Here is a 25,606-nt window from a genome sequence, read left to right as displayed (position 1 = left end):
ACCCGACGTATGCTTTAACATCGTATCCCCATAGATATTCCTTACTACTACATCAAATGATTGCCTACCCACTGAAATCTTCAGGAACGTTACCATCGTTTCAAAGTCGTTTACACCACCTTCAGCATCGTAAAATGGGTAATCTTCCGTGGTTAACAATAAGTTTCTAGGAAAATTGGGCGCTTTATGCGCGGGTGCCTCCTTCGTTATTGGCAAATGCTGTGCCTCTTTCCTCTCCTCATGCGGCTCCAAGTCCGTATTGCTGTACATTCTTTCGCCGTTATAGTAAATCCCATCGGGTCTTCTTTCGAACTTACTAGGGTCTGCATGCGGAAACATCTTCCTAAAGGCTCTCCAGTTGGCATAATCCCGGTTGTCGTGATGTGGCTGCTCCTCAATATCATTCCCAAAAGCGTCGTACATTAGTATATATAATGGATGTTATACCATCAGCACCTCAGTTGTACCCAGATGTTCCCAATTATCACGCTACCACTAAGGATACAGGTCCTAACGAACTAAACGCCGAAAACTTTCGTCTGAACAAAGTGAACTTAATCCTGGCTTACTTGGAAGGGCAGACAAAACACTACGAAAAAGTCCGAAAAAAGTACGTCAGAGCCCGGAGTACGCTACATAAGATTGCGATAACTTCAGGATCCATATCTGTTGTGTTAACGGGCTCTGGCGTTGCTACTTCGCTTACTGGGCCGGGAATAATCGTTGGAGTTCCTTTGGCCGGCGTTGGGGCAACCTGTGGTATTATTTCTGCTGTTGCTACGGGTATTATGAAAAAGCTATCCACGAAAATATCCAAGCATGACACGACAATAGCTCTATCTAGGGCTAAAGTAAATACTATTACCGATCTTGTCTCAAAGGCTTTGCGTGACAGAAAGATAGACGACGTAGAATTCTCGCTTATTCTGGCCGAAGAAGACAAATACGAGAAATTAAAGACGGACATAAGGAATAAAAAAACAGTCGTAAAAGATCTTTCCGAGGAATCTCGCAAAAAGATTTACCAAGAAGCGAAAGAAGAGCTTCAAAGAAAGCTTGCTCAGTAAATATCGTGACAGGATTCTATTTACATATTGAACGTCAGTCTGGAAATTACGCGTAATATAAATTCAGTGAATTATTTGGCGAATTATTACGCGTAATATGAATTATTTGCATAACCTTATTTGGCAAATTATTACGCGTAATATAAATTCATCGTATGAATTACGCGTAATATGTTATTGTCGCCTCGGAATCCATCCTAACAGGGGGTGGTTGGGGTCTATTTTGTAAAATATTTCGTAAATTACGTCAGGGTAATAAGGAATATCCTTATCCAGCCGACAAAACATCCACTCGGCTCTGCTCATATCAGAAACCTCGGGAATAGACTTACCGGTAATTTCAGACAAAAGATAGGGAATAGCTTTGTAATATTTCCCTAGTTTTAATTTTTTCAACGTTTTCCGTAGACTTTGCGGGGTTGGCTCTTCTAAATGGTCTATGATTTTCTTCTTTACTTCGTCGCTTAAATATATCGGATGTAAACCTTGGATATGACTCATCCAGTCCCTGAAGTATTTTAATCTCTTATATGGCGTTTTCTTACGACCTCCATTGGCGTAATACTGCTCTCTGGTAGCATTTGGTACGGCATTACGAATATTCTTACCACACTCGTAACACTGTGCTGACGTGTCGTCTTCTATTTGCATTTTCTTACCACAACACCAAAAGGGTTCTGGCTTAGGTACGATAACTTTAGGTCTTAGACAAATTATGCAAAAGTCGTTAACGAACTCTTTACATTCTTCGCACTCCATATATAGACTAATATATTTAAGTGCGCTGTTGCCCTCAACCACACTTGGAGTGGGGGGTCGTCCGTAGGTGGATTTTTGATACGGATCTTGCCCGTGTTGAGATTGCGCTGTTGCCCTCACGGGTAATCCTGGCGTAAAGTAACATATTTTGAGTGCGCTGTTACCCCCACGGGTAATCCTGGGGGTCTCATAGGGAATGAGGGCTACGCAAACACGGGTTAGTGACTTTAAACGGGAAATCCTCGTGTGGTCACTGCGCTAGAACCCCCATTCCCTATACTACTAGGATCACAACCATTTGGGCTCTTGGAAATAAAAGTAGTCAAAGAGGGAGAAACAGATTTCAAAAATGTTAGATACGTTGACATTGACCCACTTACAAGTGAGAAAACACTGAAGAAGAACCATGACTATTATTTTCAAGTGCAATGTCAGTTAGCAATTACTGGCATTGAATGGTGCGATTTCTTTAGTTACATGAATGACAATACTTTTTTTTGTCAGAGAATCCTGTTTGACAAGGACTTTTTCCGGGAAAGCAAAAATAAAGTTGATAAGTTTTTTTTTCAATATTTTTTACAGGCAACATAGTATGACTAAGGGCAATAACCAAGAATTAATCACACCAATGTTATTCCATTTTAGACCATTTTTATTCAATTTTTGGATTTGTAAAGAGTTGAAAATCTGAATATCAGAACTAGCTTTTAGTCATCTATGCATAGAATCGTAATGTAAAGTTACTAAGCTATATTTTCAAATTATGTCACCTTTGCATTTGAAACTCTATGAGGATTTTGAAACCCCCATGGAATACAGTTAGATTAGAACTGGCTTCAAATGTTCATTAACTATTTCATGCATGGTTGGTGCAGTGAGCTAGTTTCAAAGTACTGCACGTGGTATAAATACATTGTAGTTTCCATTTTTCCTCATGCGTAATTAACAAATATTAGAAGTACATGTTGAAGGTTGTTTTTATTTGTCTCCATTTAATATCAAGGGCCCCTGAAAATTTGTTAATAAGCAGGTAATTGTATATATTTGATTAACTGAGCCCATCATAGACAATGGGACATCCGAGTCAAAGATATGGTATTCTTTGATCCTTCTGATTGCCCTTTCAACATGTATTCGCAATTTAGCAATTGTTTTTGTATTTAGCACTTCTGCTTCAGAAAATTGCCTTCTATCTTGTAAAAAGGGAGGGAAGTTCAGATGAGCACCCCTGTCCCTCAGCAAATCTTTGATATCAAATCCTTTATCTGCCATTACAGAATCACCATCCTCAAGCAAATCTAATACACCTGAACACCTTGTGATCTCTTTATCAGAAATTGCCCCCTGTATAAAGAGAAGAAACGAATGTAACTGCACCATGTGGTGCAATACCTATTAGACCCTTAAGTGTTGTGTTACTCTTATACGTAGAATAAAGCTGGGACTGCAAAAGGAGAGATGATGGTGTCTCAACAAATATTTCTGTGCAATCAAGGATTACACGTGTTGTAGGATAAAGCCTTTTAAACTCCTCTGGCATCTTGAGATTCACATCAGCTCTTGATGGCCAAATCATTTGATTACCAAGCAGAAAATACAAATAGTTAGCCCAGGTTGTTAATTTCCTACTCACAGTTGACATATGTAGATTAAAACGATGTGCAAGATCTTGTTGAAATAGCCCTAATTTAATTCTAACTAGAAACATGAATAACTCATCTATGAGTTGCATCGCCCTCATATGCGGACGATTTTGTAATATACCTGTAGCATAACAGTATGTCATTGTTTCTGCAGAAGGCCTAGCAAAATTATAAAAAAATATCAAATGCTTGTATGTGCAAAACCCAGTGTAGAACTTAATAGCATCGTTGTCTGTGGAGAATCTTTCTAACCCGAACTTGTAGATGGCAAGTTCTGCTGCAACTTGTTCTTTTTGTTGCTTTACTTCTTCTTGGGCAGCATTGGCATCTCTTCTTGCTGCTGCTAGTTCAGCTTGTAAGGCTAGTAGCTGTGCTTTTGTCTCTCTGAGCTAATCAAAAATATTTGGGGCTTGGGTTGTGTTTTCTTCATAAGGTTGGTTTGAATCATCATCTTCTAAAGCTTCCACATCACTCTCATCTGTTTGTGTGCCACTGTAAACCAAAGAAGGATTTCGGTTTTTTCAGCAAACAATATCAACTATGTCAGAATACCACTGATCTGCTGGATGGGCCAATGCAGATTAAATATTTAGATTTACATTTAAATAAACAACTTGCATGATAACATACCTTTCAACTTGTCTTATAATCTTTCGTCTGCTTATTGTTACTGCCCAGTTAAATACAGTAGGGACTATTCCTTCTTTAAGACGCCGTCTTCCTGAATTATCAATAGGGAGGAAGTCTTCTTCTTTAAAATGTTTGCCACAAACTCTGGTCTTAGATGTTATCTACATACAAACCATAAGCGTAAGTTAAGTTACATTGAAAACATAGTAAAGAAAATGTTAGTTAATAAAGAGCATTTCCATTTCAGTAAAGATAGGCCTTAACTTACCTTGAAATATGGGCCAACGTCCCTTCTTATTTTGATAATCCATTGCTTTTGCATTTCCTTGTTTTTAGGTATTCGGTGAAATGACAACGAACTTTCGTAGCGACTATCACCTGTACACATCGGGACACAACAGTGATAATTTCCACCTCTGGACTTCTTTTTAGGTACTGGGGAACTTGGACCAGAATCATCTGCTAAACAGGGTTAAAAAAATACACGTATAAGACAAATAATACTGATTAAATGACAACAGCAACCACAAGAAAAAATGTCAAAACAACAACAACAACCTTACAAGAAGAACAGGCATGTACTCCAGCTCATTGTGAAATGTGTTGAGCTGAATTAGCTTACTAGCAATGCTTGAGTAAGAACACAGAAAGCGCTAAATAAAGAATGAATAATAAGGTTGCTTACCTTGACCATTGTTCGCCATGCGGTCCACTGCTCACTTCGGGTTTAAACGTCAAAAAATCGTCTTGATGTTTGAAATATAAACAAAAAACTCGAAGAAAACAATCCAAGAGACTAATAACTTTAAGAAAATTGACTAATACTAAAACAGATTCGAACAGATCGCAAATAAATTGAATATAAAACTTCAAGTATGGCTTCGTCACGTTATAATTTCAATATGGCGCTTGGGACGCTTGCGTCCCAACATGGCGTTGCTACGCGGTAACCAAGCACGTGACCTAATCCTGCAAAGGGCCTATTTTGGCATACAGTCTAGTGTTGACTATAGACCTCTTTACCTATAGTTCTTTTCCCATTTCAGACCATGTGTCATTTTCTTTAAGTTGTTTGAGTTATATCAATATTTATGTCTTTTCCAGGGCTTAAGATAAATGGCCAGACATCAGGCAATGTCCAGCTGGAACTGGTACTCGTCTGCTTAAATCTTTGCCTTGCAGGTCATTTTGACTAGTAAAGTCTAGAAATTAGGAATGACTTACATACATGTAAGATAAAACTAGTTTGGCCTGTGGTCTTGACCAGCAACTGATCAGCCATTATTTTAAGCCTTGTTCTCATGATCAACCGTTTACAAGAAATGGACCGTTAGTAAATGACACAAAGTGTAGCCGAAACAGGTACACATTATGACCAAAAAAAATATTTTTATTGACCAGCCACTATTTTAAGCCTGGTCCTATAGACCCCTTGCAGCACGTTGGAATGCAGCTCAATTAGAGCCCACTTCCGAGATATGCTTCGCTTGTCACACACACAGGTTTCAATGTGAGGCTTCGTGCATGATGCTCGGTGATCAGTGATAGGAGAAAAGAATTAATTTAATTTAGCACATAGCCTCGTACTGAAACCTTTGTGTGTGACAAGCAAAGCTCACAAGTGGGCTATTTGGAGAACATAACAATATGTTTCCAATTCTCAGGAGATTGAAATTCTTTTGTTATGTCCTCCCAATTGAGTTAATTGACGTCACATGCAAGGGGTCTATTAATGCCATTAAAATGAAACATTGTTTTCAAAAATGTCTTCTTTTTTTCTTCCCTCTTGTTTCTATTCAAGGTTGATAAAATGTGGTTCTCAGTCTTCAAAGGTAATCTTTTGACCCTTGAACTCTACTATTGATTCTTGTTTTCTCTTTGACTTGCTTGCTTCCCATGATGGATGCAAAGCCGAGCTGGTCTTTGGCTCAAATTTCTGCTTTTTCTTATCCTGTGGTACCTTACTTCTTCTCTTCTTTTCATCAACATCACTTGATTTTTCTAGTGTTTTCTTCTCATTCTTCAAGTGAAGAGCTTTATTCCCATACAACTTTTCCCATTGCTTTCTCCGTTGTCTTTGACCTAAACGGTTCTTTTCTTTATCCTTAAAACCCTTTTTATTTTTTTGTACTTTTTTCTTTCCTTTTCCACTTTTCAAATTTCCCACAAAAACTGAGTCAAAAGCTTTACTTGTGATATCATCAGACTCATCTTCGACTTGTATTTTTCTCCTTTTGTGAGCCCTGCTTTCGTTAAAATCCACTGGGTTACAATCAGAAACAACAGGATCACTAAAAAAATCATCCAATTCCTTGTCTTCTTTCTTCTCCGCTATGAAGATATCAAGCTCCTTGTCATCTTCAAAAAGCAAATTCGTACGAATTGTTGATGAAATAGTGGAAGATGTTTTTGTTCTTTTTTCTTTGCTGGACTTAACTTTGGTGTCTTTTCTTTTTACTGTAGCTGCTAAATCTTTGATATTATCTAAACCAACAGTGCTTATAATTTTTTCCAAAACTATTATTTTCGTAGCTACGTCTTCTTCGTCATCTGCTGACATCAAATCACTGGAATTCAATTCATCTCCGTGAGCCTTCGCAGAAGCAGCTTTAACAAACGTGTCCACGTGAAGGTCCTTAAGTATTTCTAACTGCTTCTCAAGCCTTGAAACTTTTCTCTTGTTCTTCTCTAACTGTTGCGTCGTTCCCTTTTTAGCAGAAAGTCGCTTGATACTTCGAACGAGTCGCCGAATTTCGAACAACTTTGCTTTTCCAAACGCTTGCTTCAACTGAGGATTTTTCGTTATATTCTGCTTCGATTTCTCCAATTCCATGATTACTGATTCCTCCATGCCTCTTCTTTTAAATAGAGTTACCAAATACTATTATTTTACCTGAAATATCCTACAAAATGCAATCAATTGTACTAGTAAGATGTTTTAACAGAACATCGTGTCGTCCGCCATTTTGTTTTGAGGTATGCGCATGTATCTTATTATAATATCCGCTGTATTCAAGATAGCAGGCTCTGATCTGTCGCTAAGGAGCAAAAATATCAGGATTTCTCAAAATGGTGAGCTTGAAAAACTCTATTTTTTATGCCCTAAATTATCCTAAACCAAGACCAAAACTATCAAGCATAATCAAAGATAAAATTCTTCGAGTGCATGTTGTATTTTATTAAAAAAAGAGCCAGTTATTTCAGTAAAATGAACGTTTGTTTATGTGGTTGTCAACATGAAATGGCAGAAGTTATGTACAGTTTTCTCAAAGATTTTTGACTATTTTTGCTATATTTTTTCCCCCACAGCCTCCGAAGCCAGCAGCAAAAGGCAAGACTCCCAAAAGCGGGAAGCTTAGTAAAGCAGAGAAGGAAAAGCTGAAGAAAGAAGAAGCCGAACGGAAAGCAAAAGAGGAAGGTGAGAGTTTGATTGTGGAGTAAAAGATATGGACTGTAGTAAAACCTATATAATACAATAATTATGCAATAAAACCATAGCTGTCTCAAATGGCAAACACTGCCCGTCATGTGCTATCAACCAGAGAGTATGCTATTGCTTGGCATCAATCAGCTGAATGAATCCAATAAATCTCATTACCAGCCTACAATGACAGGCAAACACTGCCCGCCATGTGCTATCAACCAGAGAGTATTCTATTGCTTGGCATCAATCCGCACTGCCAGTCATGTGCTATCAATCTTGCTTGTGATGATTAGAAATTAGTAGAGGTCTCGGGGGGGGGGGGGGGGGGTACTCCCATATGAACAGGGTATGGTTTTTCGAGCTTCTTGTCATAAACAGGGTATGCAATTTCACTCAAGTTCCAAGTTCTTCCTGAGTTTCTTGTCATATTCAGGGTTTCTACTTTCATACTGACCGAAACTAGTTATCATGGTCGTAAAAAAAAGATATGCGAGATGACATGATAATTAAAACAGGAACTCAGTGCAATTAATTATATCTTTTGTCATGAACAGGGTCTACAAATTTGATTTTTTTTTGTCATAAACAGGGTACTCCTTTCAGAATCCCAATGGAACACCCTACCCAAATTCTGGCGGAGTACCCCCCTGGGAGAGGTCTATATCATCCACTGATCACACTAGATTTGTTTAGTAAACTATTATCATATCAGAACAACATGCACATAACATGAGTTATGGCTGCATTTATTTTAAATATATTTGCATTTTTTATGCATGGGCTTTTTGATGCCAAAAGAGCTTTTACACTCCTTTTTTAGTCAAAATAAGCCAGCTATGCATCAAAATGTGCCATTTTAATGTACAAAAGTCTGTTATAAGAGAGGTGATTACATTAAAAAAGGCCATACTTTTGCAGTTGCCCTGTATTGGCTGTAATGCAGTTGCACAAATCCTATACTTTACCAGTAAATTAATATCTTTCTTTGTATTTGACTTTAACTCTGTTAACTTAAGAAAGTCTGCGAATCAAAAAAAGATTCCTCATTTTAGACCCTCTGTTTTTAGGATTATATATAATAGGGTGTGGTTGTCTGCTATGTCAAACAAATTTTACACACGTTTTGTCATTGATGTGTGAGCTAGTTTTTTACAGTGACGTAAAGGGTTACTTCATGAAACATGATTTGACCGTTTCTATTTACGTCCTGGAATATCGACATTGATGCAAGCTGCAACATTTATTTTGTAAAATGTGACTTGACTGTTTTTTCATGAGACATGATTTGTACCCCACTTTACCACCCTGTATATATCAGCCATTAAATTTTAAGGGAGAAATAGTGGGCAGTTGATTAATTGGTTTGAAATTGTGTTTTGTCTTAGAGGAGGCAAGACTTAGAGAAGAAGAAGAAAAGAGAGAACAAGAAGAAAGAGAAAGACTTGAAAGAGAAGAAAAAGAAAGATTGTGGGAAGCGGTATGTATTCATTCAACCATCCATCCATCATTCATTCATTCATTCATTCATTCATTTATGCATTTCTTTATTTATTTGTTTGTTTGTTTATCTATCTATCTATTTATTTACTTACTTATTTATTTACTGTATTTATTTATTTATTTTTATTTATTTGTTTATTTATTTATTTATTTTGAAATAATCATACATAACATTCACACATACAGATGACCACATTCAGTGTATTCACATACTTCTATACACAAGCATTTTGCTGCCAAACGAGCTTTCTTACACCTTATTTAGTAAAATCAGTCATTTTTTTGCACGTCCTGCTGTAAACCTAAAATCACTATTATGACACCCCTCCACAGGAGAAGGCCAGACATCAGGCTGAGTTAGATGAAGTAAAGGAAGCTCTTGAAAACAATGCCCAACAACTGAAGGCACTTGAAGAATCACATAGAATAAAAGCAAAGGTAACATTATTAATCTAAACTAAGCTGTTATGTCATAACAATAATTAGAATAGAAGCTTTGCACCATCATGTGATGGCCGCCATGAAATAAGACACAAGGCCATATAGTCTGTTTCTCCTGGGGCACAAAATAATGGACTATCAAAGGTCAAAATGTAGGTCAAATACCACATTAGTTATTCTGTATACATAGTGTAGTAGTTAAGAGTAAGCCAAATTTCTATTAAAATAAATGCTAAAATAAGACGTTTGGTTTCTATTTAATACATTGTAAATTCATTCATTTATTTCAAAAGTAACCCAGTCCCTAGTATAGTATGTTTTAACGATTTTGTGCATTTTTTTGCTGTTTTACTTGTTAACACATTGTAATTCATTTTTTTCCAATAATGTGTTAATTATTAAAGTATTATTATTATTACTCTAAAAATCCATACAAAATTTTTACTACTCAGGAGCAGGCGTAGCTCAGTTAGTGCACAGCCTTCATGCAGAGCTAGAGGTCAATAGTTCGATCCTCACTCCAACAACTCCACGTCTGTTCTGACTTTTCTCTGTTCTGTGTAGCTTTAATTAGTAAAAGGAGCAGTTATAAAAAGGAGCAGTTATAATAAGAATGGGTAGGGCGCCAGGGGGGGGGGGGTACTCCCCTATATTTGCTATACAGGTACGTGCCGCCAAACAGGGTATGGTTTTCAGCGATTCTACTCTGGAACAGGGTATATAAAATTGGGCTCACTCTGGAACAGGGTATATGAAATCACGCTCTCTCCTCTGGAACAGGGTATCTATTTTTGCAATACCAGAACAGAGTATGGTCTGGAATAGGGTCAGGGTTCAGAGGGCTCAGCAGCACATTCTTACCCTACACGGGCAAGAGTACCCCCCGCGGGAAAGGGCGCACCTTCGAGCTCCATTAAACATGAGCCCTTGGCCCTGGAGAATTGGGAATCCACTCCCCAGGTTGTTGAAGTAAAATAAATTACCTTTACCTTTTTTTGCTACATGTACGTACTGTACCACCCTTGGTTCTTGAATTCGTAAGGCTGCAAGGCTAGCACATCAAACAGCTGAATCTTACTAATCAAACTCATCGAATTAAAGTGGGATAGGTACATGCAGTGTGATGGCAGCCCAGATCCCTGCCTTGAAAATGAGCTCAATACACATATGCTACACGGGCAAGAGTACCCCCCGCGGGAAAGGGCGCACCTTCGAGCTCCATTAAACATGAGCCCTTGGCCCTGGAGAATTGGGAATCCACTCCCCAGGTTGTTGAAGTAAAATAAATTACCTTTACCTTTTTTTGCTACATATACGTACTGTACCACCCTTGGTTCTTGAATTCGTAAGGCTGCAAGGCTAGCACATCAAACAGCTGAATCTTACTGTAACCGGCGGCAAGGCGCTCAGCTATGAATCAGATTGCAAGTGGTTTTGACAAAAGAATTTATTGAAAAATTCACACAACTTTACAATACATGAAAAAAAAACGGGAACGAGATTACAGGATATCTCTAATGAAAACAAGAAAAATATTTACAATGAGATAAAATAAATTTGTAGCTTATCTAAATAGCTAAAAGTTATGAATAAAATACAGTTTTGCTAGATATAACTAGAAACGGAAATACGTAAATTACGTCACAGGTAATTTGAATATTGCATACTGATTAGCAGTGTTTACAATACGCGAGTGAAAATTACTAGGTTGCAAAGTTTAATGTACAAGTCGGTAAACCGTTTAAAATGAACTAAACCAATGGAAAAAGCAATAGGAAAAATTGACTAGAGGTTAACTATGGCTTTAGGTAAGTATTTTAACCTTTGTTTATGACAAACTAAGAATTACACGGTTTACTGAACACGCGGTCGCGACAATGACCTTGAGTGTAGAGTTTAAGTAGCGAACAAATTAAAGGTTGGAAAGAAAAGGTCTTTTATCCCGCAGTGAAGGCTATTTATCGTAGTAAAAAGGTTAAACAAGCGAGTAAGGCGGTAGCGATCCTATAGTAAACGTTTTAAAGAGTTTAAAAGACAAGATACACTCAGCGTGATTACTAAATTACTACTGCGTGAATAACTTTGTACTAAATTACGCGCTAATGCGACTAGCATTACAAAAACATGAAACGAATGCTTAACAAATATGTAGAAAATCTAAGCTATAAAATATAACGACTAGTTAACGATATTAACATAGATTTGTCCTAAATCTATCCTAGGTATAAGTGTAAAAGGCTTCAAAGATTCATACCTTTACATCGTAGAGAATTCCTTGTCTTGATATGTGCAACGTCTTCAAGAACTTTTACTACACTGATTTAAGCTTAGTTTGGGCCTATTTTTATGGAAAAACCTGCATTCTTAAGACCTTACACATCCTATGCAATGTTGCACGCCCTAGGCGCAAACAGGATGTCCCAAACACGAACTTACGTAAACAAGCGCCAAACCTAGGCATGACTCACTGTAATGTAATTACGTACGGAAATTATTTCTTGCTTACGCATTTTCCACGCAAACAGTTAACTAAAGAATTACATTCCTATGTGTACACGAGGCATTCCTAATTAAAAATATAGATTTATGACTAAATAATTACTGTCCAAAATAGTGTCTTTTGACTCTGTCACATTACTAATCAAACTCATCGAATTAAAGTGGGATAGGTACATGCAGTGTGATGGCAGCCCAGATCCCTGCCTTGAAAATGAGCTCAATACATATATGCATCTTTGGAAAGAAGAGCTGGATGGCCCTACACCTAAGCCTGTCAAGGACGTACTGGATGAATGTGAAAACACTCTGAAGGTGAGTAAGAACAACACTGTAGTCAATTAATAAGTATTATTATATGAAATTAAGAATATTTTAAATCTCCAGTTCTGATTGGTTCTGGCCGTAGCCACCGGTATGGTTGGTCCGGTTTCAAAAAAATATAAGAAAAACTGAAAACCCTCAAAAACCGGACCAATCAGAAATTTGTGGCTACGGCGGCCCTGTGGTTGGAGCACACAGCACATGATTCACTTTCAATTGCATCATCCCTATCTAAAATAACGGTTTTTGTTATTTGTATTTTATAAAAGAAATAAAAAAACTTGCTTGCTGTTTTGTGTGGAGTTATAAAGCACTTGGGGATTGGCAGAATACTTGAGAGGTATTGAGAAGCACTCAGCTACACGTCACGCATCTCCTAACACTTCTCTCATGTTCTGCCAGCCCCCTGCTTTATACATGTAAATACACACACTATGCGCTCACGTTTTCCATTTCTTCACTAATAGATAATTATTAGACAGTAATGTAATGGTTTTGAGTGGCTTTTAGCATCAGGGCTTAAAATAATGGCCAGTCATTGCACAATATCCAGTTACAATTGAAAGTTGTCTGATAAATTCTAGTGCCCTGCTGGTCATCTTGTCCAGTAAAGTTAAGCCAGAAATAAGGCTGAGGACGATTTTATATCTACCTTGATTATTTGAAAATGTTTGTTTGGGGGGGGGGGGCAAATAAATATTACATTTGTATATAGGGGGCTACCAAAAAGATATTTATTTATTTATTTATTTATATTATGAATTCCTTAAGGGAATTTTTTTTTTTTTTTTTCCAAAAAGGTAATCTTATCAAAACATTGCAATTAAGTCATATTTCATTAGATTAGTTTATAGTTTTCCATCACACTTGTTTGAATGCTGCAACAACAATAAAAAATTTTTTGTCAGCTGATATCTGAGCTGGAGCATTATATTCAAGATAGTGAATATGAGGGACTTACAGAAGAAGACATACTTAGAAACAAGGAGGTGAGTACTAGTCTAGACTGATGGACCATCACGAGAATTACCGAATAAAGGAGCTTTTTCCTTGCTCCATTCAGTAATAAAGCATGCAGGAAGTGATGTAAGCGTGAAAGAAGTGTAAGGAGAAGCATGAGCCATAGGCGAGTGCTTCTCACACTTCTTGAGTGCTAACAGCACTTCTTAAGTGCTTTATTACTGAATTGGAGCAACAGAAAAAAGGTGTTTATTCATTTTATTATATAGTTATTTCGGTTTTTAATTTATTTACGTAAAAAGAAAGATAGTCACAGTATCGAGCAGAACTTTGCGCTCGCAGATGGCATTAGCACTGTGCTCCGTTCACTAATATAGCACAGCTTTTGATCCATTCGCATGTACGTACTATCCTAACTAGTATATATAAAACGAAATAAATAACATCTCTATCGCAATAAACTTCTTTAAGTCTGAGTGTAATATCTTCCCACTTCAGACTGCATATCATTTCCTAGAGAATCATTTCTTTGCGTAAGGGTTGTGTATGAGTAGACACATTAAATTGTATACAACTCACAGGGACAAATCCAGGAATCTGAGAAAAAGAGACCTGTCTGAAAAATTCTGTGTTAGGAGAATCTCATCCCTGACTTAAACAAAACGCTTACTTGTGTAAAATTAGACAAGGACCAGGGCTTGTTCCCATTGAAATCCAATTATGATTTCCACAAATGCTTGATTTCTTGCATTCTTGGGATATTTTGGATAAAAAAAGTTAGAACAATTATGCATCCCAAAATTTAACTGGAGACCCAAAAAAACAGACCCAAAATCTGCTTATAACTCAAACTAGGAATCTTAATTCTCAAAATGTCCCCTGGTCTGAAATGGAAAAACGTTATCTCTAAGCTAAATAAGGCTATACTCCCATCACAGGATGAGAACTTAAGGCCCAACCTTTGAAAAGATCTAAGGAATTAAATATGAAAGTATGTGATTAAGTTGGGAATAAGCTTTTGGTTAAGATTATGCAAGATCTTATTGAGAAAGAGTATAATTCAGCCAGCCTGCAGATCACTGTAGGTTGGTAATACATGTTTTTTCTTCTTTTTTTACTTTAAAATTACAGTCAATAGCAAAGCTTCAAGAACTTCTTGGTTTTATACTGGACAGGACAACCATGCAGCTACTTCAGGTCAGTAGAAAAAGGTGGTGAAAAACAGGACTTATTAATGGCTAATTGTTTGGGTATTCATGAGAATGTCCCAACATTTAACCCATGTTTAACCCAAATTTTGACAAATTTACCCAACATTTAGCCAACATTAGACCCAAGAATTGACCCAACAATTGACCCAAAATTCAATTACACATCATTTGACCCAACATTTGGCCCAACATTTGACCCAACATTTGACCCAACATTTGATCCAACATTTGATCCAACGTTTGACCCAACATTTGACCCAACGTTTGACACAACAATTGACCCAACATTTGACCCAACAATTGACCCCACATTTGACCCAACATTTGACCAATTGACCCAACATTTGACCCAACATTTGGCCCAACATTTGACCCAACATTTGACCCAACATTTGACCCAACAATTGACCCAACAATTGACCCAACAATTGACCCAACAATTGGCCCAACAATTGGCCCAACAATTGGCCCAACATTTGACCCAACAATTGACCCAACAATTGACCCCACATTTGATCCAACATTCGACCCAACATTTGACCCAACATTTGACCCAACATTTGACCCAACATTTGACCCCACATTTGACCCAACATTTGACCCAACATTTGGCCCAACATTTGATCCAACATTTGACCCAACATTTGGCCCAACATTTGACTAAACGTTTGACCCAACAATTGACCCAACAATTGGCCCAACATTTGACCCAACATTTGACCCAACATTTGACACAACAATTGATTCCACATTTGACCCAACATTTGACCATTTGACCCAACAATTGACCCAACAACTGACCCAACATTTGACCCAACATTGGTCCCATTAATTGACCCAACAATTGACCCAACAATTTATTAGGCAACATTTGAACCAATATTTGAAATTTGAAAAGGAAATCAGAAAGTACTATACAATATCCATAGAGACGATAGGAGACACTGCCATATCTTATAATCAACAGAACAAGTATCAACTCCACACTATTTATTCAGTATAACAAAAAAAACGTGAAGACCCGGGACTATTGAATTGGACTCGTATACTGTAGTACCTTGAACTATCCTTTATAAGGGAATAAGAAGAAATAACTAGCTAAAAACTAGTGTGAGCTGCGTCGGTGTTTCTAATGAAACAGTAATTATAAAAGGGTAAATTATACACCGTGAAAAGATGAAAAAACTTACTGACTAGTCCTTCGTTGGAGTAAAGGACTCCAGTTTTTTCATCTTTTCACGGTGTAGAAATTACCCTTTTATCATTACTGTTTTATGAGGAAATGCTCACGTTAAATTTCTCTATTTTAGACTAAAGTTGTGTTACCTTATTAAGTTAATGATGTGTTGATATCCACAGAATGCTTCTGACAATGTTGATCCAGAATCCCAGAATCTTGAGTTCATAACAACTACTACGCATTTAACCTTGTGTCTGTGGGGTAACATCGCAAAGAACCCAAGGTCAGCAATACTAATGATTAAATGAGATTAAATTTTTCAGCTGATTGCACCGCTGGAGCGGTGATTATGAAGTTTTCCAAATTTTTCCGGTTTTTTATCCTGAATCTCGACTTTTCTGATATTCAAGTCTAAAATTACATATACAAAAACAATTATTCCCCTCAGGCTAAATGATTATTTAACGATTATTCGCCGAAGGCGAAGTGAATATCAGGGAATATTTATTGAAACGCGAGTATAAATACACAGGTGATTATTTCAACAACAAAAAGAAAAGAAAAAAGAAGAAGATAGGAGACATTTTTTCCCGGTAACGGCAACAAAGCGGCTGGCCGCCATTTTGGATTATCGCTGGAGGTGATTATCGTGTGATAGTGTGAGTTTCTCGACCAATCAGCGCGCGAGATTTTCAATAATCGTCTGTGTATTTTTACTAAGGTTAAATATTCCACCGATATGTAATCACTTCGCCTTCGGCGGTATTGTTAAATTATTGTCTATTACGATTATCTAATAACGTGATGTTTTTTCCAGGCTCAAGTCAGTGACCTTTGATCAACAAGGTTTTACTATAGAGATCCCTAAGTCTTTAGCCGTTGGTGATGTGTCTATACGACTTCTGCTGACCGCCTATGACCACCTTAGTCCTTTGGCCAAATCATTTCATCCCAAACAAAAGAAACCTGAAGTGGTCGTTGAAGTTTCTCAACCAACAGAAGAAGAAAAGAAAGAGGTATTTCATAGGGCGTTTACATGACGGCGTCAATACTCCCCTTCACGGTTCCCTGCGCCATCTTGAAAGGTAGCCGTGCCTTTGCATCGAAGCGAGACGAACGGTGAGCTTGCAAAGTTAGAGACCTTTTTTAACACCTTGCTTCGATGCAAAGGCACGGCTACCTTTCAAGATGGCGCAGGGAACCTGAAGAGGACTATTGACTCCCTCTACCATAATACTTCGCGAATTTTCTCTCTTATTTAAATTCGTATTTCCTCATGAGAGTAGTAAGACAATTGGTGCTAATTAACTGAATAAAAGAAAGTGTGCAAGGGAGTCTGGTAGTAGAGGTTAATGGCGTCATCATGCAAACGTCATATTCGGTCTATCTGCTGTCTTATCAATAGGCCGTCTGCAGCTCAGTAATCACGTGCTAATGAATTCGCTGAGAGAAATGAATGAACATTTTGATTCCTATGGGTGAAATATACTGGAGAGCAAACAAACTTTCTACAACCTGTTTCGAGAGATTGCAATAAAACTGCATTTCGTAACACACTGGTTACACATCGTTTCATTCAGTTCTTTACAAGCAGCTAAAAATGTTCCCCAATTTAGAATAAAATAAAAAATATTGCTCACCAGTTCAGACACGTGAACGTTAATTGCAAAGGGCCTATTGGGTTGCAAAACCTGTTAGGCAGTAAGCCGTCCACCCAAGAGTTGTAAACGTATTAGATTTGAGTCTCTCTCCATCATTATGGGTTTCATTAAGTCAGAAAGCAAATTATCATTACTGTTGTTCGTTGTGTGATAAGGAAGGAGAGGAAGGAGCCAAAGAAGAAGACGAACCAAGAGATACGACTACACCAAAGTCTGCATCGGTCATCAGCCGTGCAAGCAAGACGAGCAGGAGAAAGGTTAGTTACTAGATAGAAACATGGCGGTGGTAACCAGTGCAGCTTTACCGAATTAAACCACAGGGACAACGGGACACTTTAAAAACTGGTTGCTACGTACTGCTCTTCCCAGAATACGCCAAAATATGATCCAGTCTAAGGCGGGGCTCGAATCCGGATCACAGCAGTGAGAAGCGAGCGGTTCAAGATGTCCGTCGCATCGTCAAAAGTCCACTCTCGTAGTTTATCGTTTCATATTGTTTTTCATGTCTTGAATTCATTTCTGTTTAGAGTGCAGCCCGTACTGGTAGCAGCAAGAGTACCAGGAGCCGTAGAGCAAGTGCAAAGAGCGTTAAGAGTCAAGTCAGTGAACAGAACAGCCAAAAAGAAACTATAAAAGAGGCTGAAACAGAAGCAGGTAGATTGAACCTAGAGATATCACTTTTCTTCTACCTTTGCCTATCGACTCTAATCTTTCTTGTCATGCTTTTTATTATGTCTGTTAAAGTTTCCTTCACTCCTAGCTCAATATTTTCAGCATTGATCCTACATAAGGTGAGCAGTTAAATGGCATTTTGAAATATTTTTATATGGGTTGATTGATTCGTCTTGGAGATGCCAAAGTTTATTCTTCATTCTTCAATGAGTGTTACGTCATAAAAAGCATTATTAAATATACAACCATTTTCTGGGGTAGTAAAATATCCTGTATAAAACATCATTGTCTTACTCAGGGTTTACAGGTGCATCTCGTTTTGACAGCCCATCAAAAACTAGCCAATCATCGCGCAGGAAGAAATCTAATCGGGCCATCGAAAACAACATGGCGACCGAAGTCAGAAAAAGTAACTCTGAATCTTTGCTTCCCTAGCTACGTTATGGACTAGCAATGCATTTAAAATTCTACCTATTCTTATAACGAATACCTATTGGTCAATGTTTACGTTGTGGTTTCAATACTTTCATGAAATTATCGTAAAATGCATATGATAGCCCTTTGTTCGCCGATAAACGACTGAAACTAGGACCGCCTGATCAACTACGACAATCCTTTGCGCGCGTTCCCCGAGATCACCTGGTAACATAAAGGTTATTGCAAATAATATTTTGTTTTCTCATAGTGATCAGTGTTTTAATTTACAAATGATGACAAATAAACTGAAATTTCTTCTACATGCATGACATCACACTCATTAGCATATCGGGAGTATAAACCTTGATATATCCAAGATGCATCACTCAAATCATATTGAAATATTCCACCATTCAACTATTCACTTTATGTAGGATCAATGCGGAAAATATTGATTTAGTGATTAGGGGCACTTTAATTCTGTCTAGGTTTTTTTTTTTTTTTTTTTTTTTTTGGTCTTCTCGTGTACTAGGAGGTTTTGCTCTAGGTTCCTTGCGTTTTTTTCCCTTCCGTAAGAATCAACAACTCTAAACTAGATTCAGTAAACGCCGTTTACGCTGGAGATTTTTGCGGCGATTTTTTTTTTTTTTTTTTTTTTTTTTTGGTCTTCTCGTGTACTAGGAGGTTTTGCTCTAGGTTCCTTGTGTTTTTTTCCTTCCGTAAGAATCAACAACTCTAAACTAGATTCAGTAAACGCCGTTTACGCTAGAGATTTTTGCGGCGATTTTTGCTGTGATTTGTATTTATTTTATTATTTATTTATTTATTTATTTATTTATTTTTTTTTTTATTTTTTTATTTTTTAATTTTTTTTTATTATTATTATTTTTATTTTATTTTATTTTATTTTATTTTATTTTATTTTTTTTTTATATTGTCCATAATAAATAATGGTAAAGAATTTACTTGTAAAGTTTTTTTCAGGATACCAAGATTTTCCTAGACGAATGTCTCTTTTGAAGGATGAGACAAAAGATTTCATATTTCCGAAAATTGCCACAAAAATCGCAGCAGAAGTCGCCGCAAAAATCTCCAGCGTAAACGGGGCTGTAGAAGGAGAGTCATAGTAAAAAGCAATTTGTCAATTGATGCGGTTTTTACAAGATTTTTGTTTTGTCACTAGAAGAGGGAGCAGATGACGTCACAAAGACCGACCAATCAGGTGAAGAGGTTCTTGCAGAAACCACGTCAGCCCTTGATGAAGAAGATGATGACGAAGATGACGACGATGTAGTTGACTTGAGGGCATTTGGTGTTATTGGACCTATCATGTTTATTGATTTACTGGAGCTTCCTCCTCAACCAAAACACGTCAAAAACTGGATAATACAGCAAAGTAAGCGAAATATTGCAAATAATGTGCATATTGCAAGGATTGCAAGTAAAGTGCTGCGAGTATGCGTGGAATGAATTGAGTGTGGTTTGTGCATATGATTTACCCATAATTCACTATGACGTCACATCAAAACAATCTATTGTTTAAACGCAAAGGATCATGGTCGTCAGAGGGGGTCAAATCAACGCAAATTCACCGAAAATCGTTCTAAAACCCGTATCAATCCACGAAGAGAAGTAGAATAGCCAGAAAACGCTCAGAATATTTTTTAGTACATATTAACACATATCATATGTGAAAACCAGGCCATTTTAGATTAAACTGTTTCGCTAGGAGCAAATTTTGTTGAATTTTCTATTGGATTTGGCGATTCTATCCCCACATAAACAAGCAGTGACGTCATAGTGAATTAGGGCAATTCATGTCTATACATGTTATTGATTTGTTGGGGTTGATACTAGCTGTCTCTAATAATGTTTAGTATTTTTCACAAGCGAATAAAATAAATCATGCGCGCTCATTGGTAACAAATTACGTCTTATGCTGTTATGCTCACCTACGTGTGGTAGTTGAATGATACGGCGTGGAGTAAATTTCCTTCAATTTCGTATTGCAGTTGTTTCCCCTGATCTGAAGAGGCTTCCTTACCAGACACAATCAGGGACCAATACTCTACCAGGATCGGCGTCTAGTAGCAATGCTCCTCCATTATCAGCCTCCACCAGCCAATTCCAGGCACCCAATCCACCTCTTGCCATCAATTTTAGGTAAACTAGCATTCTCGTTCCCAACCCTTCTCGTTAGCCATTGAGTAGGGTCTGGGAACGAGATTGGATAAACTAGTTGAGACTGTAGCTAGTTCATTCTCGTTCCCAGATCCTCCACGGTTGTCATTCCTCCTCTCTGACGTGGAGGAACGACAACCGAGTAGGATCTGGGAACAAGAATGGTAGCTAGTGTTGATATACAACTATTTCAAAATAGTCCCTTTTATTATTCCGTAGATACCGCTGTGTTTTATGGCTGAAGACTCATCTGCAAAGGCTTAAGAGTTAATCATTTGCAAATGTCAACTTTAATGTAAAGAATGTGCAGCTTGAAAAATACCAATGTTTTGAAATCCCAAAGACTTTTAATGGTATCTGTGAATAGCTGGCTTATAAACAAGACTAAGCCTATGCAAACGAGTATATGGTCTTCAAAAACAGCGGTGTGCATCGAATGCGAAACTAGTGTATTCCATGGTGCTTACTAAGCTTGAAATGTATTATATTCATGTGTGAATAACGTCAGCACATAAGAAAATATGCCAGGAAAACGTGCAGACAAAGTTTGGGAAAATTCCATGTCGTTGTGACATCTGGCTGATTGCATTCAAATCGCCAGTAGGGCTTGGTGAGCAAATGACACGGTAACCATGACACTCATGGCTACCATGGTAACCACTTTTGGTTATTAACATAACCGCGGACTTCCTGTGGTAGTATTATTATATAAACTAGCAGGCGTCACTCGTTGAGGGATGTAATTCCTATTTATGGTGCTAATGTTATCTCTTTCAACACATCAGATTACCAAACAACGTGGTTTACTTTGAGAAGCCACAGTTGGCCTGGTGGGAGCCGTCCAAGAAGCAATGGCGTCTAGACGGACTGACAGACATTCAATATGAAGAAGGTAGCTATGTTTTAAATAGAAGGGATTTGCCTTTTCTTTCCTTGGTAGCTTGCAAGCATTCCTAAGAGAGTCAAATGACAGCCAGCGGACCTGAGAAAAATTTAAAATGTTAGCCAATCACAGCGTCTTTGCAGATCAAGGTTAGGTCATGGCTAACCTATAGATCGAACCCTGAAACAACCTCTTGGCTGATCTAATTCAGGGCACGGCTAACTTAAAGATCGAATTAAGTATCGAATCCGAAGAAAAATTCTGGAATCAAGAGATAGATATAACAAACTCTACTGAGTCACACGTAATGTCAAGCCTGGGAATCGGACCGGAGCTACGTCACCCTTCTTTAGTGCGTTTTCTGATTATATCCGCTTTAAAAAATATAACTTTTTTATCATTTTTTCCAGAGACAAGAATGATGTCCTTCAAGACAACAGGTTTTGGTTCCATTGCAACTACCCAGGTATTTCAATAAGTTCCAAAGTTTTATCAACTACAAGTTATTTGTCCACGATTTTAGTTCAGTTACCGCAATGCATTTTACTCAAGGCGTCCTGCTGAAATAGTGACGTGAAAATGGTGTCTCTGCAAAACAGGTGTCATGAAGCCAGCAAAAATTGACCAACGAAATATAAAATCCTTTCCACCATTGCAATTCAACTATATACACTTATTTCAATAAAGTTAGTCACCTGAAAAGCTACAAAGCTGAGACCAACAAGGATTATAGGTAGATACATTTTACATGTTTCAACCCGCTTGATAACTGTTGATGGACTTGAGATCTTCTACCAGTTACAAGTTAACCTCCTCTGAGTATCCTCAACTGCTGCAGTTTGTGTCAAAAGCTTTACTTGTTGGATATAAAGCATTTCCCAATGATTCTCAGCGATCACAGCTTTCTAGGTTTTTGGTGACTAACTTTATTGAAATAAGTATAAAACTCATTAGCTATTGTGTTACTGTTATCAACCTCTTATTAGCAGCGTTTTTTTTTTGTTGTTGTTGTTGTTGTTTTTTTTTTTTTTTTTTTTTTTTTTTTTTTTTTTTTTGTGAGCTGAAAATCCATAATTTCAAGAGGAAAAGTGCCACCTCGGTTTTACAAATCATTTGAAATACTTTTTAGCGGTTTAAAAACTATCATTCATACTTTATCGAAACTTTTTGTCCATTTAAGGTTTCACATAGAGCGTTTTCACGTGACGTCACAGCGGCCATCTTGGTGTAGCAAAGCAATACATGTTCTATTCTCCTGGAATTGAACTCTATTTTCATACAAAAACTGTGCAGAAAGTTTCTATTTTTTGGTACACCAATATGGCTGCCTTGTGACGTGAGTGAAAACGCTCTATTCATTGTATTGTTGTGTAGGACTTGTACCTGAACATGCCATTCCAATCATGGGAAATCCGTCCTCACAAGACCAACAGTTGTTTATTCACACTGATTGCTGCCATTATTGAACTGGAGATAGAAATAAAGGTAAGCACCTTATCCTCTTGGTTAAATCTTCGTTTCTTTCAATTTTTTAGTTGTTTTTTCTTCTTCTTCTTCTTGTCTATTTATTTTTTTTAAAGCTATCTTATCTTATCCTTGCAATCAAATTTAATCCATTTCCTTCTTCTTCAGGATGATGTTTGTTGTCTCTCACAGCCAGACGACTTGCAAGAGGTTTCCCATCTCATTGGGAAATGGATGAAACCACAAGACTTCATCAAGGTATTAGGTTTCTATACTAAACTTGGCCATGTTTGTTGTTGAGCGGAAAAAATGGGTCGAGTTGGCATTACGATGCATTGTGGGTCTATCTTGAAAATATGTCTCCTAAACAATCCCACAATGCACTGCGATGTCAACTCGGCCCTGTTTTTTCCTAAATCTCGAAATGGCTAATAGTTGTTTTGTGAGCTTATAATTGAGTAGTAATATACTTTTAAATAGACCTTTTTACTGACACGGCGGCCATCTTGAATGACGGGATGCCGAGGGAGCAAACGTAGCAAATTTATAAAATATGGAGTGGCGTGGTTACCTTTTCGAATAATTTAATTAATTAATTATTAATTAATTAATTAATAATGGGTTCTTATATAGCGCATTTCACATATCTGAATGCGCTTCACATTCATTACCAGTCGAGGACTTTACGGGCTGCGTATTAAGGCACCATGGCAGCCGTGTAGCTGACGGAAGTCTTGGCAAATATTGATCCAACTACCAAAAAATTCAATTGCTTTTTCGATGTAAAGTGTAAAGTTATACAAAAATATACCCAGACAGCTGTACAGTCTATAATGTTTCCAATAGTTGCCCCTCGGCAACCCATAGTATCTGAATCAAAACAATAGAATTCAAGATGGCCGCCGTATCAAAAACGTTTATTGTTTCTTATAAAGCAGTTAAAAATTATCAGTGGGGTAAGCATATTTTATTGTGTTCGTAGGCCATGCAGACTGCCGGGGTCAATGTTTTCCCTGCTGTAGATGCAGAGAAGTATGTAAGCGTTAATAAGAAGGTAAGAAAATTGTGTTCGTTATGGCATTCCACAGACATAGCAGCTTATATTTCTTTACTTTCTGCCTGCCTGCCCACCTGTTGGCAATAAGCTGCAATAATTTTTAATATGACTTAATATTTAACATGTGTCTTTATTATTTTACTAGGATGAGAAACTGGAGAACGAAGTTTATCAGGAAATATCCCTCACTGCATCAGCCTTTGCCTACAGCTGGAGTAAGTGGAATGCTGATTCAAGTGTGGATAAAATCGTTCTACAAACCGCTGAACAACTCCAAGATGATCTTCTCCTTGAGGTAAGTATCTTATTTGAAATTCTTTCAAGTCTTTGCAACAAAAAAAAAACTCCCACGATCTACATCGTATTACTTTACTCGTCTCGGAATGTTTTGGAAGAGACCTAAAATCAAAAATGTTTTTCAATAACATCGTAACGTTACGACTTGCGATAAAAGTAAAACATATTTTCTTCAGTCTTTTGAATAGAGTGCATACCAAATATCCGTGAAAATTAAATAATATATCCGTGAAAAAGAAGTAACAAAATGAACAAATTTGCGCAAATTAGTAAGTTCAGTAGAGTACAAATACTATAAGTGTGTAACATAAATACCACTAAATACTGCTAAATTATGCTAATCCTATTGTTTTATTGTTTAATTAGCACTATTTACTACCAAATAGTGTAATAGTGTTTGTACTCTAGAACTTAAACTTAAACTTAAACTTAATGGTATGCACTCTATATTACATCGTATATCTAATTGTTTCTCGATGCTCGTATTTTAGGAAGACTGGTCGTTGTATTTACTCACCACACGAAGTTCTTGTAAACTAAAGATGAAAGAAGAAGACACCGAGTTTTCAGATAATTCCGCTGACAATACCCAGGTATTGAGATGGTTTTGTTTTTGTTTTTTTGTTTGTTTTTGTTTTTGTTTTTTTGTTTGTTTTTTTGTTTTTTGTTTTGCTTTTTTTTCCTGTTTTTATTTTATTTATTTATTTTATTTTATTTTTTTTTGCTTTTTTATGTTTTTCGTGTTTTTTTTTTTGGTTTGTTTGTTATTATCAATATTTAATTTTCATCATTTTTTTCCTACAAAATTCCGGGAATTCCGGGAATTTCGCGACGAGCTGGGATTTTTTCCCGAGAAAAATATTTGGTATGATTGTAACTCAGTCTATTGTTCCAATTTTATAGCTCCATTCCAATCTGTACCATATGGTTAGAGACGGTGCATCTGAAAAAGCCGTGCAGCGCATCAAGGATTCAAGTTTTCTCTTTGTGGACTGCGTTTATCAATTGCTGTCGGCAACAAAAGTTGTCACATACTCCTAATTACAGGATGAATTAAGCAATTGCCTGTCATTTCGTGTGCGGCTAAATTGTAAGGAAAAAAAATTAATGGAGGTCACGTCATTTCAGATGTCAATGCTGACTGGGATATCGAAATCCCTGGTATTTCAGCCCATTCGTAATTGTTTTATAGATTCTCTTAAAATACTTACACCTCCGTCGCCAAACATTTGTTTCGTGTAAATATTGGTTTCGTAAATAAAATACCTTTTTTCTAGAATTTTGCTTGATACCCTAATTTGCATCAACCAATAGAGGCTTTGCACCATCACATGATGGC

At 37.2% G+C, this 25,606-nt stretch overlaps 3 protein-coding genes and 1 long non-coding RNA gene across 8 annotated transcripts; 1 reads left to right on the top strand and 3 right to left on the bottom strand.

Moving 5' to 3' along the window:
• Positions 1–3,459: 3,459 nt before the first annotated feature.
• LOC148912840 (THAP domain-containing protein 2-like) lies at positions 3,460–4,948 on the bottom strand. Of its 2 annotated transcripts, none has more exons than XM_089026627.1 (4): positions 4,785–4,948; positions 4,368–4,558; positions 4,100–4,260; positions 3,460–3,961 (listed from the first exon to the last, which is right to left on the bottom strand). In XM_089026627.1, the coding sequence occupies exons 1-4, from the start codon at positions 4,801–4,803 to the stop codon at positions 3,859–3,861; spliced, it is 474 nt and encodes a 157-aa protein (XP_088882753.1). In that variant the 5' UTR covers positions 4,804–4,948; the 3' UTR covers positions 3,460–3,858. The 2 variants fall into 2 exon arrangements, with proteins under 2 accessions (XP_088882753.1, XP_088882752.1); XM_089026626.1 differs by having other exon boundaries at positions 4,368–4,561; positions 4,785–4,947.
• Positions 4,949–5,167: 219 nt separating this feature from the next.
• Positions 5,168–7,064, bottom strand: LOC116291054 (uncharacterized). Its single transcript, XM_031698177.2, has one exon. It carries the CDS (start codon positions 6,948–6,950, stop codon positions 5,919–5,921), a length of 1,032 nt encoding a protein of 343 aa, XP_031554037.1. The 5' UTR covers positions 6,951–7,064; the 3' UTR covers positions 5,168–5,918.
• Positions 7,065–7,128: 64 nt separating this feature from the next.
• On the top strand, positions 7,129–25,546 carry LOC116291053 (dynein axonemal intermediate chain 7). 3 transcript variants are annotated; one of them, XM_031698176.2, is made up of 21 exons: positions 7,129–7,171; positions 7,409–7,517; positions 8,909–9,000; positions 9,357–9,461; positions 12,126–12,275; positions 13,193–13,273; positions 14,376–14,441; positions 15,815–15,918; positions 16,453–16,651; positions 17,452–17,553; positions 17,824–17,950; positions 19,572–19,781; positions 20,398–20,548; positions 21,352–21,458; positions 21,860–21,915; positions 22,824–22,934; positions 23,082–23,171; positions 23,896–23,967; positions 24,116–24,265; positions 24,759–24,860; positions 25,171–25,546. In XM_031698176.2, the coding sequence occupies exons 1-21, from the start codon at positions 7,169–7,171 to the stop codon at positions 25,306–25,308; spliced, it is 2,325 nt and encodes a 774-aa protein (XP_031554036.2). In that variant the 5' UTR covers positions 7,129–7,168; the 3' UTR covers positions 25,309–25,546. The 3 variants fall into 3 exon arrangements, with proteins under 3 accessions (XP_031554036.2, XP_031554034.2, XP_088882748.1); XM_031698174.2 differs by having other exon boundaries at positions 19,569–19,781; XM_089026622.1 differs by lacking the exons at positions 7,129–7,171; positions 7,409–7,517; positions 8,909–9,000; positions 9,357–9,461 and adding an exon at positions 10,844–11,272 and having other exon boundaries at positions 19,569–19,781.
• Positions 9,339–12,104, bottom strand: LOC116291055 (uncharacterized). Of its 2 annotated transcripts, XR_016119143.1 has the most exons (5): positions 11,719–12,104; positions 10,762–10,874; positions 10,454–10,515; positions 9,899–10,028; positions 9,339–9,431 (listed from the first exon to the last, which is right to left on the bottom strand). It is a non-coding gene; the product is annotated as an uncharacterized LOC116291055 (long non-coding RNA). The 2 variants fall into 2 exon arrangements; XR_016119142.1 differs by lacking the exon at positions 10,454–10,515.
• Positions 25,547–25,606: the final 60 nt, after the last annotated feature.

This window comes from Actinia tenebrosa, unplaced genomic scaffold, assembly GCF_029948245.1.
Source record: "Actinia tenebrosa isolate PJP-AT-01 unplaced genomic scaffold, QUT_ActTen_1.0 PGA_scaffold10__47_contigs__length_13832649, whole genome shotgun sequence".
In the NCBI taxonomy this organism is placed as follows: Eukaryota; Metazoa; Cnidaria; class Anthozoa; order Actiniaria; family Actiniidae; genus Actinia; species Actinia tenebrosa.
Note: the sequence above shows the minus strand (reverse complement) of the source record. Positions and strands in the feature narration are given on the sequence as shown.